This window comes from Rhincodon typus, chromosome 1 (assembly GCF_021869965.1).
Source record: "Rhincodon typus isolate 14 chromosome 1, sRhiTyp1.1, whole genome shotgun sequence".
Classification (NCBI taxonomy): domain Eukaryota; kingdom Metazoa; phylum Chordata; class Chondrichthyes; order Orectolobiformes; family Rhincodontidae; genus Rhincodon; species Rhincodon typus.
Window position 1 is genome coordinate 38,423,519 of NC_063332.1, and position 17,531 is coordinate 38,441,049.

The following is a 17,531-nucleotide window of genomic DNA, read 5'->3' on the forward strand; positions in this document are numbered from 1 at the left end:
TTTTGGGTATCAGGAGCAACATTCCCTCTAATTCTTTTCCCAGCTGCACAAGCCTACAAAATCCATGTATAGCAATGAACTCTGGATAGGCGTGGCCTCTGAACGCCAGTTGCCATGTGAGGAGCCTTGGAGCGGCTGCGTGTACACCCATCCACACGGCTTAGAAGAATGTTGTTCAGGAGAAAAAGATACTTGCTGCAATACTCCTAGTCTCTGACCTGCTCATACAGCACAATATTTACAATTGCTAGTCCAGTTCAGTTTCTGGTCCATGGTAACCCCAGGATTTTGGTGTAATGGGGGATTCAGTGATGGTAATACCATTGAATGTCAAGGCTTGATGGTTGATTTGATTTGATTTATTGTAGTCACATGTACCTAAGTACAGTGAAAAGTTTTGTTTTGTGGGCAGTACAGGTAAATCATTGCAAACAAGGACATACAGATCATTTCAGAGATAGTAGGAACTGCAGATGCTGGAGAATCTGAGATAACAAGGTGTAGAGGTGGATGAACACAGCAGGCCAAGCAGCATCAGAGGAGCAAGAAGGCTGACGTTTCGGGCCTAGATCCTTCTTCAGAAATGGGGGAGGGGATAGGTGGAGAGGAGACAGGTAGGTCTATCTCCTTCCTAACTCCCCACCTACACTCACCTTTACTGGCTCCATCCCCGCCTCTTTGATCTGTCTGTCTCCTCTCCACCTATCTTCTCCTATCATCTTCTATCCGCCTCCCCCTCTCTCCCTATTTATTTCAGAACCCCCTTCGCCTCCCCCATTTCTGAAGAACGGTCTAGGCCCGAAACATCAGCCTTCCTGCTCCTCTGATGCTGCTTGGCCTGCTGTGTTCATCCAGCTCTACACCTTGTTATCTCACATACAGATCATAGGGTGCTTAGACAGAGCGAGGAACACAAGGTTACAGCTGCAGAGCAGGTGCACAGAGCAAGATCACCATTAGCAAGATCAACATTATTTGAAATTAGAGAGGTCCATTCAGCAGTCTAATAACATCAGGGAAGAAGCTGGTCTTGAACCTGTTGATGTGTGTTCAAACTTCTGTGTCTTCTGCCTGACGGAAGAGGTTAGAAGAGAGCATTACCGGGGTGGGAGGGGTCTTTGATGATGTTGGCCGCCTTTCTGCAGCAACAAGAATTGTAAATGAAGTCCATGGATGGAAGGTTGGTTTCTGTGATGGTCTGGGCTGTGCACACCACCTTCTGTAGTTTCTTATGGTCCTAGGCAGAACAGTTGCCATACCAGGCTATTATGCACCCGGACAGCATGCTTTCAACGGTGCATCTGTAGAAGTTGGTGGGGTCCTCATGGACATGCCGAATTTCCTAAGCTGCCTAAGGAAGAACAGGCATTGTTGTGCACCTAAATGAGAGGTCCAGGACAGATTGTCTTTAATGATCTCTCTTGATGGAATTGGCCATTGCCAGATATCTGTATGGCACAAATGCTACTTGCCACTTGTCAGCCCAAGCCTTGATTTTGTCCAGGTCACGCTGCATTTAGACATAGACTGCTTCAATATTCCAGAAGTTAACTGAAGATGGTTGGGCCTAGAACACTACCCTGAGGAAGTCCTACAGAGATATTCTGGAGCTGAGATGACTGACCTCCAACAACCACAACAATCTATGTGCCAGGTAGGACTCCAGCCAGCAGTCAGTTTGCCCCCTGATACCTACGGATTAGTTTTGCTAGTGGTTCTTGATGCCACATTCTGTCAATGCAAACTTGACATCAAGAACTATCACTCTCACCTCACCTACAAAATCCAGCTCTTTTGTCCAAATTTGAACTAACATCTGTAATGAGGTCAGGAGCTGAGTAGCCCTGCGGAACCCAAACTGGGCGTCACTGAGCAGGTTATTGCTGAGCAGGTGCTGCCTGATAGCACTGTTGATGACACCTTCCATCACTTTACTGATGATCGAGAGCAGACTGATGGGCTGGTAATTGGCCGAGTTGGATCTGTCCTGATTTCCGTATACAGGATATAACTAGGCAATTTTCGGCTTTGTCAGGTAGCTACCAGTGTTACAGCTATACTGGAACAGCTTGGCTAGGGGTGCAGCAAGTCCTGGAGCACAAGTCTTCAGTACTATTGTCAGAATATTGTCAGGGCCCGTAGCCTTTGCAGTATCCAGTGCCTCCAACCGTTTCTTGATATCACGTGGAGTGAATTAAACTGGCTGAAGATCTCACATCTGTGATGGTGGGGACCACTGGAGGATGTCAAGATGGATCTTTGTTGTGAATGCTTCAGCCACATTGTTTGCACTGATGAGCTGGGCTGCCCTATTATCAAGGGTGGGAGTTTGTGGAACCTCCTCCTCCAGTGAGTTGCTAATTGTCCACCATCATTCACGACTAGATGTGACAGGCCTGCGGAGTTTAGATCTGATCCATTGGTTGTGGAATCACTTGGCTCTGTCAATCATTTGATGCTTATGATGTTTGGCATGCAAATAATCCTGATTTGAGTTCTCACCAGGTTGACACCTCAATTTTAGAAATACCTTGTGCTGTTCTTCATTCAAGCAGGATTGTACTCTCCCTCTAATAGCCACAGAGGGCCTAACAATCCAAATTTTCCTGGAAAAATAATGAAAATTTCCTGATGCATGCCATTATGAATGTGAAAATTAGACCAGCAAGCAAGGTCGGGGAAGAAATGTTTTGCTGTGATCTGTAAACGTTCAGAACATGCTGCTTAAGTTACACTACTCCTCCATTTAGACCACACAATCATAAGATAAAACATTAGAATTAGGCTATTCAGCCCATTGAGTCTGGTCCGCCATTCAATCATGACTGATATATTTCTCAACCCCATTCTCCTGCCTTCTCCCTATAACCTTTGATCTGGTTACTAATCAAGAACCTATCTCTGTCTTAAATATACTCAATGACTTGGCCTCCACAGCCCTTTGCGGCAGTTCCATGGAGATGCTACACTCTGGCTGAAGAAATTCCTCCTCACCTCTGTTCCCTTCAGCCTGAGGCTATGCCCCACGGTCCTAATCCCTCCTACTATTGAAAACATCTTCCCCTCATCCACTTTATCCAGGCTTCTAAGTATTCTGTAAGTTTCAATCAGATCCCTCCTCATTCTTCTAAACTCCATCAAGTACAGTCCCAAAGCCCTCAACCATTCCTCATGTGTCCAAAACTGCTCCATATATTCCAAATGCAGTCTGACCAGAGCATTCTACAGCCCCAGTGGTGCTTCTCTACTCTTGTTTGCTAGTCCTTTTGAAATGAATGCCAACATCTCATTTGCTTTCCTGTCAACTGAACCTGAATATTAACCTTAACAGAATCCTGAACTAGGACTCCCAAGTCCCTTTGTGCTTCAGATTTCCAAAGCCTTTTCCCATTCAGAAAATAGTCTACACCTCTGATCTTCCTAAAAAAATTTATAACCTCACACCTTCCCACATTATATTCTCCCTGCCACTTCTTTGCCCACTTTTGAGCATGTTCAAGTCCTTCTGCAGCCTCCCTGCTCCCTCAACACTGCTTGTCCCTCCATTCATCTTTGTGTCATCTGCAAACTTAGCAACAATGCCCTCAGTTCCTTCATCCAGAACGTTAATGTATAACATCCCAACATGGACCCCTACGGAACTCTACTAGACACCAGCCGCCATCCTGAAAAAAAATCCGTTATTCCTATTCTCACTTCTGCCAGTCAACCAATCCTCTATCCATGCCAGTATCTTGCGCAGGCCTTTGTCAAAGGTCTCCTGGAAATCAAAATAGATCATGAACATGGCTCTCCTTTGTCTAACTACCTCCTCAAAGAATTCTAACAGATTTGTTAGGCATGAGCTCTCCTTGCCGAAGCTGTGCTGACTCCATCCTATTTTACCATGTGCTTCCAGCACCCCACAATATTATCCTTAATAATGGGCTTGAGGTCAGGGTAGCCAGCCTACAACATCCTGTCTTCTGCCTCCCTCCCTTCTTAAACAAGATTGTTACATTAGCCATTTCCAGTCCTCTGGGACCTTCCCTGACTCCAGTGATTCCTGAAAGATCACCATCAATGCTTCTACAATTTCCTCAGCTATCTCCTTCAGAACTCTGGTGTATATTCTATGCAGTCCAGGTGATTTGCCTCATACACATGGCATCTCAGCATGGTTTTTCTGATACATTCAGAACTTTATCCAGTAATTTCCCTTTCAATTCATTGTCAAAAATTAGGGCATATAGATAACAATAAGGAGCCTGTTAGCAATGCAATAACTGTTAGTGCAATGTTCATTAAACTTTCTGATCTTGAAAGCAATTAACAGATTTGAAAAAAAATTAAGTTTACAATATTTTCACTTTTCCTTTTGTCATTTCTCTTAATCCAACCGTTCTTCCCCTCTTCTTTTTTCACCTGATTTGACTCCAATTAGCTTTTCCTCCCTAACATCTATGTGTTTCTCATTGCCTAAATCTTTTGGATTAAAGGAGATGCCCTGTTGCCTTTAACATGTCATTGTCAGCTTGAACTTCCAGCAAATCATAACTCAAATCATTTTCAAACTGCATGAGAAAGGGAAAATTCTAACGAAGGGTGAAAGACCACAAAGCGAGCTACAAAAACAATCATGAGGTCTGTTCCTGCATAGCAAAAAATGTTGAGACATTTTCTGAGAGTAAATTTTGACGTGTTCTGAAAGAAACCAATAGACAATATATTGTCAATAATGTACCAATTCACAAAGCTCACAGTCAAACAGCTGTAGCAGATTTGATCACCACCACAGATAAGTTTTCCACATACTTCAATCCCAGGACAGACCAATCCTAATCCAAATAAGTTAAACAAAGTATGCCATAAGGAAATTGTACACATAGCACAGCTCATGAACACTTGTGGTTTTATTTTTTGCCAGATCATCTGTGTCACTTGGCAGATATGCTGCTCCATCTGTTTCCATTTATGATCTACTTGGCTGTAGGTTTTTATCCATGCTGAAATGCAACATTATCCATCTCTTTTTCACACCTATCAGCAGGGGAATGCTTTAAGAAGCAGGGCTATCCCTCTATCTACCAAGCAAGTGAAAGGTATGTGTTAAAGCTACAATATAGTGCACTGTGTGTTGGACCATTAATGACAATGGTCATCAAACAAGACCATGCTTGCAACTATGGCCACAAATAAACAAGTGTTGTAAAGCACTATGTATCAGGCATTGTATACACCACTTTAATAATGCTGTCCTAGAGGTGTCACCACATATGCATACATATAAAAAATAGAACAGCCAAATAGGAAAATAAGTTAAAAATGTAACAGCTTTTTTGACTCAAGTTCAACACTAATACTCTTCAACTACTTCCTTAAACAAAAATGCCAAGAGTAATTGCTAAGATATCATAAATGTTTAATGGTTACAATGCCTCGTTGACCAGCTCCCCCAAACCCCACTAATCACAGAAGAAAATGTCCTCTCAAAAGATGCAAACAATGTCTCCACTTGGCTAAAATTACTGGAGCAATTACAAAGTGACTGATCACCAAAATAACACTGTAATTATGGTCGAATGGGTGGTGGAGGTCAGGGATTGGGGGAGTAGAACTTTGAGCAGAAAAGACACATCCCAATTTTGTTGAATGTAAGCATCCAATGCTTAGATGCAGCTTCAACTGTCAGCTTGGTATTTTGAGATAGCTAGTTAACTTCTTCAATTCTAAATTTGGTAAATAGAAGCATTTAATTTCAGTACATGATTTATTTTTAAATAAACAATAAAGTCTGACAAATACCCTAGAGTTATTGGAAAATTGGGCTCATGAAGTGATTCATTGTACACACACAGTCTCTGTGATGAAGCAGAAAATCCATAGACAAATTGATAATATTAATGCCAAGATCAGCACAGAATGAAACTTCTGTGCCTCCTTTTAGGCAGACATGTGTCACCTACTGGTTGTTATGTGAAATATCACTCAAAATTATGGCTCTGTTAATGAGTGTCCCGTTTCTCATACCAGCTTTATTGACACTGACAGCATCAACAAGCAACACAAAGAAGACATGGAAAGGACAGTTTCTAAGTCCAGTGAGTGTTATTTTACCATTATGCTATTCTATACACAGTCATTTCTATTATATTATTTGGAAAAGCATTTGTCCAAAGAGTGTACCACAAAGGTCTTGAACTCTCAGCTCCTGACCAAGCATTTTGGCATTTCATTGTAGCTTTTAAATTTTTTTTCTGTAACCTATCAAAACTAAATGCTGCATGGAGCATGACATTTATGGTGCACCTTTCTAAAAATTTAAGACCATAGGACACAAGACATAGGAGCAGAAATTAGGCCGTTCGGCCTATCAAGTCTGCTCCACCATTCAATCATGGCTGATAAGTTTCTCAACTCCATTCTCCTGCTTTCTCCCCGTAACCCTGGAGCCCCTTTACAATCAAGAACCTATCTATCTCCGTCTTAAATGTACTCAATGACCTGGCATCCACAGCCTTCTGTGGCAGTGAATTCCATCGATTCACCACTCTCTGGCTGAAGAAGTTTCTCCTTATCTCCGTTCTAAAAGGTCTTCCCTTTACTCTAAGGCTGTGCCTTCGGGTCCTAGTCTCTCCTACCAATGGAAGCATCTTCCCAACATCCACTCTCTCCAGGCCATTAGGTATTCTGTAAGTTTCAATTAGATCCTCCCTCATCCTTCTAAACTCCAATGAGTATAGGCCCAGAGTCCTCAAACATTCCTCATATGTCAAGCTTTTCGTTCCTGGGATCATTCTCGTGAACCTCCTCTGAACCCGCTCCAGGGCCAGTACATCCTTCCTGAGATATGGGGCCCAAAACTACACACAATACTCCATGTGTCGCCTGACCAGAGCCTTATAAAGCTTCAGAAGTTCCATCCCTGCTTTTATATTCAAGTCTTCTCAAAATAAATGCCAAAGTTGCATTTGCTTCCCAAATGCTTCAATTTGAGACACAAATAGAGAAGTTGCTGGAAAAGCTCAGCAGGTCTGGCAGCATCTGTGAAGAAAAAAATCAGAGTTAACGTTTTGGATCCGGTGACCCTTCCTCAGAACCCTCACCGGACCCGAAACGTTAACTCTGACTTTTTTCTTCACAGATGCTGCCAGACCTGCTGAGCTTTCCCAGCAACTTCTGTTTTTGTTCTTGATTTACAGCATCCGCTGTTCTTTCAGCTTCAATTTGAGAGTTTGTTTGATCCTGTAGACATCAGAGTAAGACACGATTGGAGGAATTGGTTTTGTGCAAGCAGAAACTTAAATGACAGTTTTCGTGAGGTATCACGTTTTCTGTGGTATCATGTTTTCTTGAGCACAGTGCTCAAGGTCCACTGTTACTGCCAGAGACTGCCATGTATCTGCATGACTACACTCCATTCTTATTCTTCTACAACCAGCAGCTGATGGAATTAATTGTGGTCCTAGTATATATGGCTTTCAAGTCACTAAATCTTTAGACCAGTGCCCTATTAAAAAGTTAGGCAACTTGCATTTGGTTACTGGGTAAATAGTGCCAAGGATTCAGAGATAGGCAATAGCATAGTCTTAATGTCACTGGATTAACAGTCCCAAGCACAAAGCTAATAGTCTGGGGATATGGTTTGATTTGATTTATTGTTGTCACATGTACCTAAGTACAGTGAGAAGTTTTGTATTGCATGTTGTACAGGCAGATCATAATATACATGGACATACAGATCATAGGTGCTTGAACAGAGCGAGGCATACAAAGTTACAGCTGCACAGAAGGTGTACAAAAGCAAGATCAACATTAGATTTGAAATTTGAGAGGTCCGTTCAGCAGTGTAATATCAGTGGTGAAGAAGCTGTTCGTGAAGCTGTTGGTACATGTATTTAACCTTTTGTATCTTCTAAGGAGAGGTTGGACCAATACAAATATGATCTATCAAGGCAGATTTCAGTCTGGGATCTGATTTGTTCAGAAATAACATCCGCTGGGATCATTACAGACAGTTTTGGTACAAGCCCACATGTTAGTCAGTAGATCAGTCAGCCAACATCAGGTGGGAGGGATCTCTGACGATGTTGGCTGCTTTTCCACAGCAATGAGAAGAGTAGATAGAGTCCATGGATGGAAGGTTGGCTTGCGTGATGGTCTGGGCTGTGTTCACAAGTTTCTACAGTTTCTTACGGTCCCAATCCTACCCTGGCAAATGGTGAAATTTGAACTAAATAAAATCTGGAATTCCACACTAGCCTCATGGCAAGCAAACTTTACTGACTGTTCCTAAAACTGGTTCATGAATGTTGTTAAGGTACAGAAATCTGCTGTCCTTGCTTGGTCTTGCTTACAAGCAATTCCAAACCTTGGAAACTACCTTGCAAGCCACTCTATCAAACTGATAAAAAGCCTAAAAGAAGGAACAAAACTGCATAGAGCACCCAACATTAATCTAGGTACAGGAGAAAACAATGACAAAATCAGCCCTGTTCAGCCTGCAAAGACCTTCTGACTAACATCTGGGGAGTTGTGCCAAAACTGTTTGTAATGATCCCAGCTAATGTTATTACTGAAACAACTCAGATCCCAGACTGAAATTTGCCTTGTTAGATCATATTTGCAATGGTTTTAAAACACAAACATGTTATGCTGCATTTTTTGTTTTAACAATAAAACAGAAATTTATAATGCTAAAGAAATAAAGATAAAGTAGAATAAATCCAAACTGTTTACATGTAACATACATTTAATGATTTTGAAACAAAATTACAATCCCATTATCCCAACAATATCCCATTACAATAGTCAAACAAGAGAGAGTGCACTTCTCTACTCCATGTTGGATTTGACTTAGTCATGGCTTCAAGTCCTAGTCATGAGAGTCTAATACCTCTTCCTGGAGCCTTCATTCAACTGAATTACAACTTTCTCAGCTTCAAATATCCCCCTTCAAGATTTTAACCAAGCACTTCTGGTTCGAAATGTTTAAAATAAACTTGTTGCACTGAAGTAACCTTTTTCTTAACAATCCTAAAACTAACTCCCTTCCCTAAGAAGCTGTTTTACACGTTCAGCTTCAGCCAAGATTTCTGCAAACTGCCCTAAAACTGAAACAACAACGCTTTTTCCTCAAGCTGTGGGTGTTTCCCCTAAGCCCCCCAAAAAATCCCAGAACCTTTGACTAATGCAATATACTGTTTATTTTGTTCACTAACTTTTCAAAATGAAAACAAAATGCCATGGCTCACCCAGAAGTTAATTATTAAATCCCTCCAGACACACTGAAAACCCATATGCTACTAGCTCAAAACTCAAAAATGCAAAAATTAATATTGAAGTAAATAAATCATGCATTTTACATCACACACCCCATAATCTAATCAAACAACAGCCTGATGTAATCATACTCATTGAATTATACCTTGCAGAAACTTATAAAATTCAAACAGATGCAACAGGATAAATGCAAGAAGGATACCCCAATGACCAGGGAGTCTAGGACCTGGGTCCATTGTCTACGGATTTGGGGAAGGGTATTTAGTACTGAGACGAGGAGAAATGTCTTCACTCAGAGTGGTGAGCCCGTGGCAGGAAAAAGTAGTTGAGGGCAAAACATTGAATGTTTTCAAGAAGGAGTTAGATATAGTTCTTAGTGCTAAAAGGGCCAAAGAGTATTGGGTGAAAATGGGAGCAGGGTGCTGAGTTTGATGATCAGCCATGATCATATTGAATGATGGGGCAGGATTGAAGGGCTGAGTGGCCTACTCCTGCTGCTATTTTCCATGTTTTTATAAAGCTTTGGTCATAATAATTTAGGAAGGAGGTGTACAAAAATATAAAGGGGCATAGATAGAGTAGTTAGGGTGAAAATGTTCTCCTTAGTGGAAGGGTCAATAACCAAGGGTCACAGTTAAGGGAAACAGGGTTTAGAGGAGACTTGAAGAAAAAGAATTGGATCCAGAGCATGTTGGGTATCTGTAACTCACTGCTTAAGACGGTGTAAAGGTGGGAACTCTCCAGACATTTAAGAAAAAAAGACACGAGGGGCAATTTTTTTTCTTTACACAGAAGGTGGTTCGCATGTGGAATGAACTTCCTGTGGAAGTGGTGGATGCATGTACTGAAGGGTCTGTTTCCATTCTGTATGACTCTGTGACTGTAAGTATTCAGATGAGCACTTGAAATGCCACTATATGCAAGACTATGGGTCAAGTGTTGGAAAATGGTCAGATGCTTGATGACCAGTGCTAACACGATGGATCAAAGGATCTCTTTCAATGATGTAAAAACTGTATGACTCTAGGAATTCTACAGCAGGTCAATCACCTCCTGTTTCCCCAATGCCTGTCCACTCTCTAGAAGGCTCAAGTCAAGAGTGTGATGGAATACCCTACTTGCCTTGATGAGTACAGTTCCAACACTCAACTTGACACCATACAGACAAACAGTCTGCTTGACTGGCACCACATCCACCACCTTTATCATTCAGTCCCTTCACTAGCAATTCACAGGCACAACATTGTGTACCATCTACAAGTTGCACTGCAGTAACTCATCAAGTTTCCTTTGACAGCATCTCCCTAACTTTCAAACTCTAGAAGTCAAGAACAACAAATTCATGGGAATACCACCACCTTCACATAGCTTTCAAGCCACACATTAACTTGATATGGAATTATATTACTGTTCTTTCACTTTCACTGGTTCAAAATTCTAGGGGTCTCTTCCTAACAACACTGTGGGTGTACTTATAGCCCAGCAGTTCAACAAGGCAGCTCATCACCACCTTCCTCATGGCAATGAGGGATCAACAATACATTTGGTCTGATGATGGCTACGTCCCTGGAACAAATAGAACAAATATAATTTAAAACATTTCAACTCAGAAGAATTACAGTGACCCGAAATGTAGAATGAACAAAGCTAGAAAATGTTTCTCTCCTCACAGCATCACACTGCTCTCTCAATAGAAGCAATGAGGGTTGATTATTGATGTGAACTACAAAAACGCACAGGTGGTATATAATGTCAAGGCTATGAAAGTCAAAGATTTGTTAGAGTACAGATTTGGTGACCACAGTTATAATGCCTCTAATAGATTTGGCATAAATATAATTTTTAAGAGCAGTGCAATGAGCAATATCAAATCACATTCGGCACACAATTTAAAGGAAAACACAGCACTATATAAAAGCAATTCAATGCCCGCAGAGTTCTCCTCAACGTCAAACTGTTGTTCAGATTCATCATCTAAAAAATATTTGACAAGATGATTGATATTTCTTGAAAAAGTGAAACAAACCTTTCATCTCATATACCTGTCTCCTCAATACCACGCACCTTACCAGATCACAATTCCATCGGCACCTCTATACTTTGTCCACATAGTTATTGCTCAACATTTAAGCAGTGAGTACCACAAAGCTGTTCAGCAGCATAGGCTTCACATTTTTTTCCTCACATGCATACACATATCCCGCATGGTTTGATAGATGCCATTGGTGATGCCAATTACAATGACCAAACCTAAACAAACTGCAATTAGCTCATAACATCTGGCATTAATCCAGGAACCTTCCTGTCCTGTGTCTCTCCATCCACTATATAATCTCTCATCACAAGATGGAGGATTCCTATTATTATTAAATGGGGAATATTATTTAAATCGAGAAAGACTGCAGGAAACTGCGTCACAGAGGGAACTAGCCATCCTTGTGCACAAATCGCAAAGGAAAACAAACACATGGGTAACAGGGAAGGAAAACAGAATGTAAGCTTACATTTCAAAGAGACTGGTGTATAAGAATGAACACAGTAGGCCAACCCCCATCCTAATTCCCCACCTACACTCACCTTTACTGGCTCCATCCCCACCTCCTTGACCTGTCCATCTCCTCTCCACCTATCTGCTCCCTTATCCACCTTCCATCCGGCTCCCCTTCTCTCTCTATTTATTTCAGAATCCCCTTCTTCTCCCCAATTTCTGAAGAAGGGTCCAAACCTGAAACGTCATGCTGCTTGGCCTGCTGTGTTCATCCAGCTTAACACCTTGTTATCTCAGATTCTCCAGCATCAGCAGTTCCTACTATCTCTGATGTATAGGAATGAGATCTTGCTAAATGAACACAATGCACTGGTCAGACTTTACCTGGAATAATGTGAAACGTTTTGGACCCCTTATCTAAAGAGACATATACCGGCAGTGGAAGCAGTCTGAAGAATGTTCAATGGGTAGATTCCAGGTACAGAGGGATTTTAATATGAGGACAGGCTGAGTGGGTTGGAGTTGAACTCACTAAAGTTGAGACGAATGAGATGAGACGCTTAGTGAAACACCAGAAGTTCTTAGTGAACTTGACAGGGTAGATGTCGAGAGGTTGTTTGTGAGAAAGACTAGGATCAGTGAGCAGAATCTCAGAGAAAGTGGTCCTCCTATTTAAAACAAAAACAGGGAGGATTTTTTTCCTGTCAGAAGATAGTCAATCTTTGGAATTCTTTTTGGCAGAAAGCTGCCGAGGCTCAGTCATTAAATATATTCAAAGCTGAGATGGATTTTTAATCAGTAAGAGAATCGACAGATAAGGCAGCAAAGTGGAGTCGAGGATTGTCAGATCAGCCATTACGTCATTGAAAGGTACAGCCACCTCCTTCGGGTGAATGGACTCCTTTTGCTCCTATGTCTTCTGATTTTATTCATCAGCAAAGACCACTTATCTCTTTTCGACAACAGAATAACATATTGGTCCAGTCTTGATCTATAACAATGTTATCTTCAGAAAAAGTTAAAACACTTCCTTATCTTGCATTTCTTAGGTATGGAAACCATATAGCTGGAGAGCAAAGATAATGTAGTGTTAAAACAGGTTAATTGTATTGAGGATTAAATATGACGTAGAAAACAAGAACAAGACTATGCCATTTGGTCCACCAAGCCTGCTTCACCAATATAAATCATGGCTAATCATCCAACTCAGTACCTTGTCACTGTTTTCTCCCCATACCCTTTGATTGCTTTAGCCCTAAGAATTGCATCCAACTCCTTCTTGAAACTAGCCAATATTTTTGCCTCAACAGCTTTCTGTGGCAGAGGATGCCACAGGTTCATCATTCTCTGGGTGAAGAAATTTCTCCTCCCAGCCCTAAATGGCCTACCCATGTCTTTAGACTTTGACCCTCGGTTCTGGACTTCCTGGTCAATGGGAATATCATTCCTGCATCTACCCTGTCTAGTTCTATTAGAATTTTATAGCTTTCAATGAGACAACCCCCAATCATTTTCCTAAACTCCAGTGAATATAATCTTAATCAATTCAGTCTCCCTTCGAAAGTCAGTGCTGCCAAACCAGGTCTGGTAGACCTTTGCTGCAATCACTCTATAGCCAGCACATCTTTCTGCAGAGACCAAATCTGCACACAATACTACAGATGTGGTCATGCCACAACCCTGTACAATTTTGCAATAAGACATCCCTGCTCTTCTACTTGAAACTTCTTGCTATAAAGGCCAAGGTTCCATTTGCCTGCATCGCATGCTTACCTTAGGTGTCTGGTGAACATGATCACCCAGACCTCATTGCACCTCTCCCTTTCTCAAACTATCCCCATTCAAATAATATCTGCCTGCTTGCTTATGCTGTCAAAGCAGATAACCTCACAATCATCAATATATATGACAATGCATGACTTTCATAAAGCTAGAAAAATTCTGGAATCACTCAGCAAGTCGGGAACAGTAGCAGTTGTGCAGAGAATGGACCAACTGAATTGGAGAATGGGCCAATTGAATTGACACAGGGTTGTGCCTGAAACAAATTACGCATTTTTCTCCACATTAACGATTTTGGCTCACTGAGCATTTCTAGCATTTCCTAGCATTTCAGACCTCCAGCTTTCACAGCTTTGTTCTGTATGAATGACTGCAATCCTCTACTGGCAAACCTTGGCAGGTCTAATCATTTCTGGTGTGTGCTGTGATATGCTCTATCATGTCTTTGGAAGTCAATCAATCAGTAGAGTTTTGTTTTGGATTGACTGGTGAGAGAGAACAGCTAATTAGCCTCCTGCCAATAAGATTAAAGCCAAAATCAACCACTCAAAGAACTGCAGATGCTGGAAATCAGAAACAAGAATAGAGATTGTTGGGAAAATTTAACAGGTCAGGTAGCATCTGTGGAGAGAAATCAGAGTTAGTGTTTCAGGTCTGGTGAACTTTCTTTAGAACTGGTAGTAATTAGGGAAAAAAAAAGAGATTGCTGCAAAAGCTCAGCAAGTTCTGAGTTCTGAGGAACCGAAAATCGGACCTGAAACATTAACTCCAATTTCTCTCTACAGATGCTGCCAGACCTGCTGAGCTTTTCCAGCAATTTTTGTTTTGTTCTGATTTACAGCAGCCATGGATCTTTTGTTTTTTATAAAGTAGCTAGGAAAAGTTTGGTATAATATGCTGAAAGTGGGGCGGGCAGAGGCGTAAAGGTGGAGATGGAGCCCAAAGAAAGAGAAAAACAGGTGGACAAGCTGGAGGAACAACACCTCATTTTTCACTTGGGGACCCTACAGCCCTCCGGACTCAATATCGAGTTCAATAATTTTAGGGCTTAAACTCTCCCATGTCCCAGCCCCCTACCCCGCCCACCAGACCTTGTTACCACATAGCCTGCCATTACACACCCCCTGTTGTTAGTCACTAACAGTCCCCATTAACAACTATTCACCCTCCCAGCCTGATCATTAGCAACTCCTTTGTCTGTCCAACTGTCTTTCTCTCTCTCTGGGCTCTATCCTATCGTTTACTCCCTACCTCACCCACCTCCCTATTTTATGCATATAAACTGATGTTTTCCCAGCCACCATCAGTTCTGAGGAAGGGTCACCCGACCTGCAGCATTAACTCTGATTTTTCCTTCACAAATGTTGCCAGAGTTGCTGAGCTTTTCCAGCAACTTTGTTTTTGGACAAACAAAAGAATGGGTCAAAATTAATCTGGCAGAATCAATACATGCTAAGTGGGACCATTAGTAGCTGACAATGGGTTGGTTGTGGAAGCAGTCCATGTGATGACAAGGCCTGGTGTGTGGTGAAGCAGTTATTTCCAGCTGAAGCAGCAATTTACCTGTGTTCCATTCAATCTAGTTGACTGTATTTGCTGCTCACAGTGTGGTCTCCTCTACATTGGGAAGAGTGAATGAACACATTGTGGACAGAACATAGATGTTTGGCAAAAATGAACCTGAGCTTCCTGTTTCAGAGATAGTAGGAACTGCAGATGCTGGAGAATCTGAGATAACAAGGTGTAGAGCTGGATGAACACAGCAGGCCAAGCAGCATCATAGGAGCAGGAAGGCTGACGTTTCGGGCCTAGACCCTTCTTCAGAAATTTCTTCAGACCCTTCTGTTTTGAGTCCAGTGACCCTTCCTCAACTGATTGTGGCTAGGAAGAGGTTGGTATATATGCCAAAGATGGAATGAGAGGAGAAATAAACAGTAGGTGGAGATGGAGCCTAGAGAGAGAGAGTACAACAGTTGGACAGACAAAGGAATGGATAAAGGTCAGCCTGGGAGAATGAAAAGCTGCTAATGGAGACTGTTAGTAGCTGACAATGGGTTGCTGTGATAACAGCCCATGTGGGGGCTGGGGACAGAGGTCGTGTGGGGGTTGGGGTAAGGACATGGAAGAAGGTACTCAGGCCCTAAAATTATTGAACTTGCTATCAAGTCCAGAGGCTTTCTCTTCATAAATCCTCCAAGATTAAAGTCAACTCAGTCCTTGCATAATCTTCTGCTGGTTGCACTGGCTCTCCTCCTCACTTACCAGTCCTCTGCAGGTACTGATAGCAGCACTGCCACTCCCCAGATGTGGGTGCTCCACTCTGCCCATGAAGTGACACGCGTTCCCTGTAGGACTCTGAACGACGGTACCAGTTACGTTTCCGTATCTTTTCTCTAGGACATAGCCTGGCGAAAGGAAGGGGTGATTGAGTGTCAAGTTGAAAAGCAGCTTTTGCCCTCGGTGGACGAGTTGGTAATAAACATGCTCCTCTCTGTTGTTAAGGTCTCTCCTTTTAACATGGTTGACATAATAAGTGACGTTCGGGGACAGAACAGCTCCACGTTCGTCCACTTTGATGGGGTGCACTATTTCGTAACTTTGCAAACTCCTGATAAACTTTTCTGAAAGAGAGAAGGAAAAGACACAAACCAATGGAGCATACGATCCTCCACAGCGCGCCGCTGCTGTGACTATGGGATTACTCCAGCAAGCCGGAGTGACCCCAGTTGTTAGCCCTCATCCCCGTCCCCCAACTCGCAAACACTGAGGGGGGAATCCACCCGTGCACTACGTGCAGCAGCAATGAGTGGACCCCTGGCGGGGGGGTAAGTCTGTTAACGAAAATATGACAAACCTTGTTTCTCATCTGCAAACTGCAAACTGTCCAGCTGGAGGCCACCGTGGCTGGCTGCCACAAAGCTGAAGACGTTGAAGAGAAGAGGGACGCCCGTGATCAAACGTCCTCCCAGAACAGGCATGGTTCGATTAAAAGTTGCATCGGCTGAAAGGAGGTTTTGCAAGCAGACTGGGCGATGCACGGGCCCCGGCCATGGATCGACCACCCACCCCCTCCTCAATACAGAGAACAGATAGCAGAGAGGTCGGACAGAGAGAAGGGAAGGCGATGGCCAGAGGAGGAGTAATCGAAAACTTCGGCGTAATATTTCTTAAGGAAAGAGGGGAGGGTTCGATAACTGCCTTTGGCGGTTTCCAACTTTTTGTAAAAAAAAACCCCTAGAGTTTACTCCGGTTTACATGGAAATGTGTGCAGTTCTGTACAGAAACATGCATGTTATTGCACGCAGTGACAGTCTGCATAGGTGATAACCCCTTCCCCCCTCCTCACTGAGTTGAACTCCTGATTTTAAATATTTCCTTGCTCGCTTGTTCATTCAGAAAATTGACAATGTGGCCAACGAATGGAGTGTTAGCTCTTAAACACGATTCCTTCACACGTTGCAGTTGTGTTAACAACATTGAGGGGAATGGGAATATCTAAAGGAATTCCACCCCCTCCCTTCTCTCCTGGGTTCCAAATGCACTTGGTTGCATCAGTGAGAGAGGACAGAAGCAGCAGCTTTAAAGAGCAGAATTTGCCACGTCTTTTGATGCCTTTGTGTATCATCATGCGACCTGGATCTGAATTATTAGCCATTGATTCTTTAAATTAAACCGCCCTCTCTCTCTCCCTGTACAAGCCGATTGTTACCTCCTCCCACCAAAGGTGATTGGCCAGTGGCAGAGCCAATTTCAGATCCAGTGCCTTTTGCCTCCTGGAGAGGCGGAGGCGAGCGCTTCCCTGGGGATTCAATAAAGCAGGAGTGTGACCTCCCAGTCCATTGGATACGGGGGAGAGATAATGTTTAGATTTTCAAAACTCATTCTAGCTATTTGGTCACATCAGCGTTTGTCTCCGGGTTGGGGGGCGGGGGGGGTGGAAGCTGGTAACTGTTGTTACTGTCATACCTCACAGGGCGATGGTTTCCCCATTGCCCTTTCA

At 42.6% G+C, this 17,531-nt stretch overlaps 1 protein-coding gene across 1 annotated transcript in view; it reads right to left on the minus strand.

Moving 5' to 3' along the window:
* LOC109916393 (A disintegrin and metalloproteinase with thrombospondin motifs 12-like) overlaps positions 1 to 16,509 on the minus strand; it is a 465,504-nt gene extending 448,995 nt beyond the window's left edge. The window contains exons 1-2 of the mRNA XM_048604457.1: positions 16,386 to 16,509; positions 15,794 to 16,221 (exon numbers count right to left, since the gene is read on the minus strand). Coding sequence (XP_048460414.1) covers positions 15,794 to 16,221; positions 16,386 to 16,509 — 552 coding nt within the window. The remainder of the gene's footprint in view (positions 1 to 15,793; positions 16,222 to 16,385) is intronic.
* Positions 16,510 to 17,531: the final 1,022 nt, after the last annotated feature.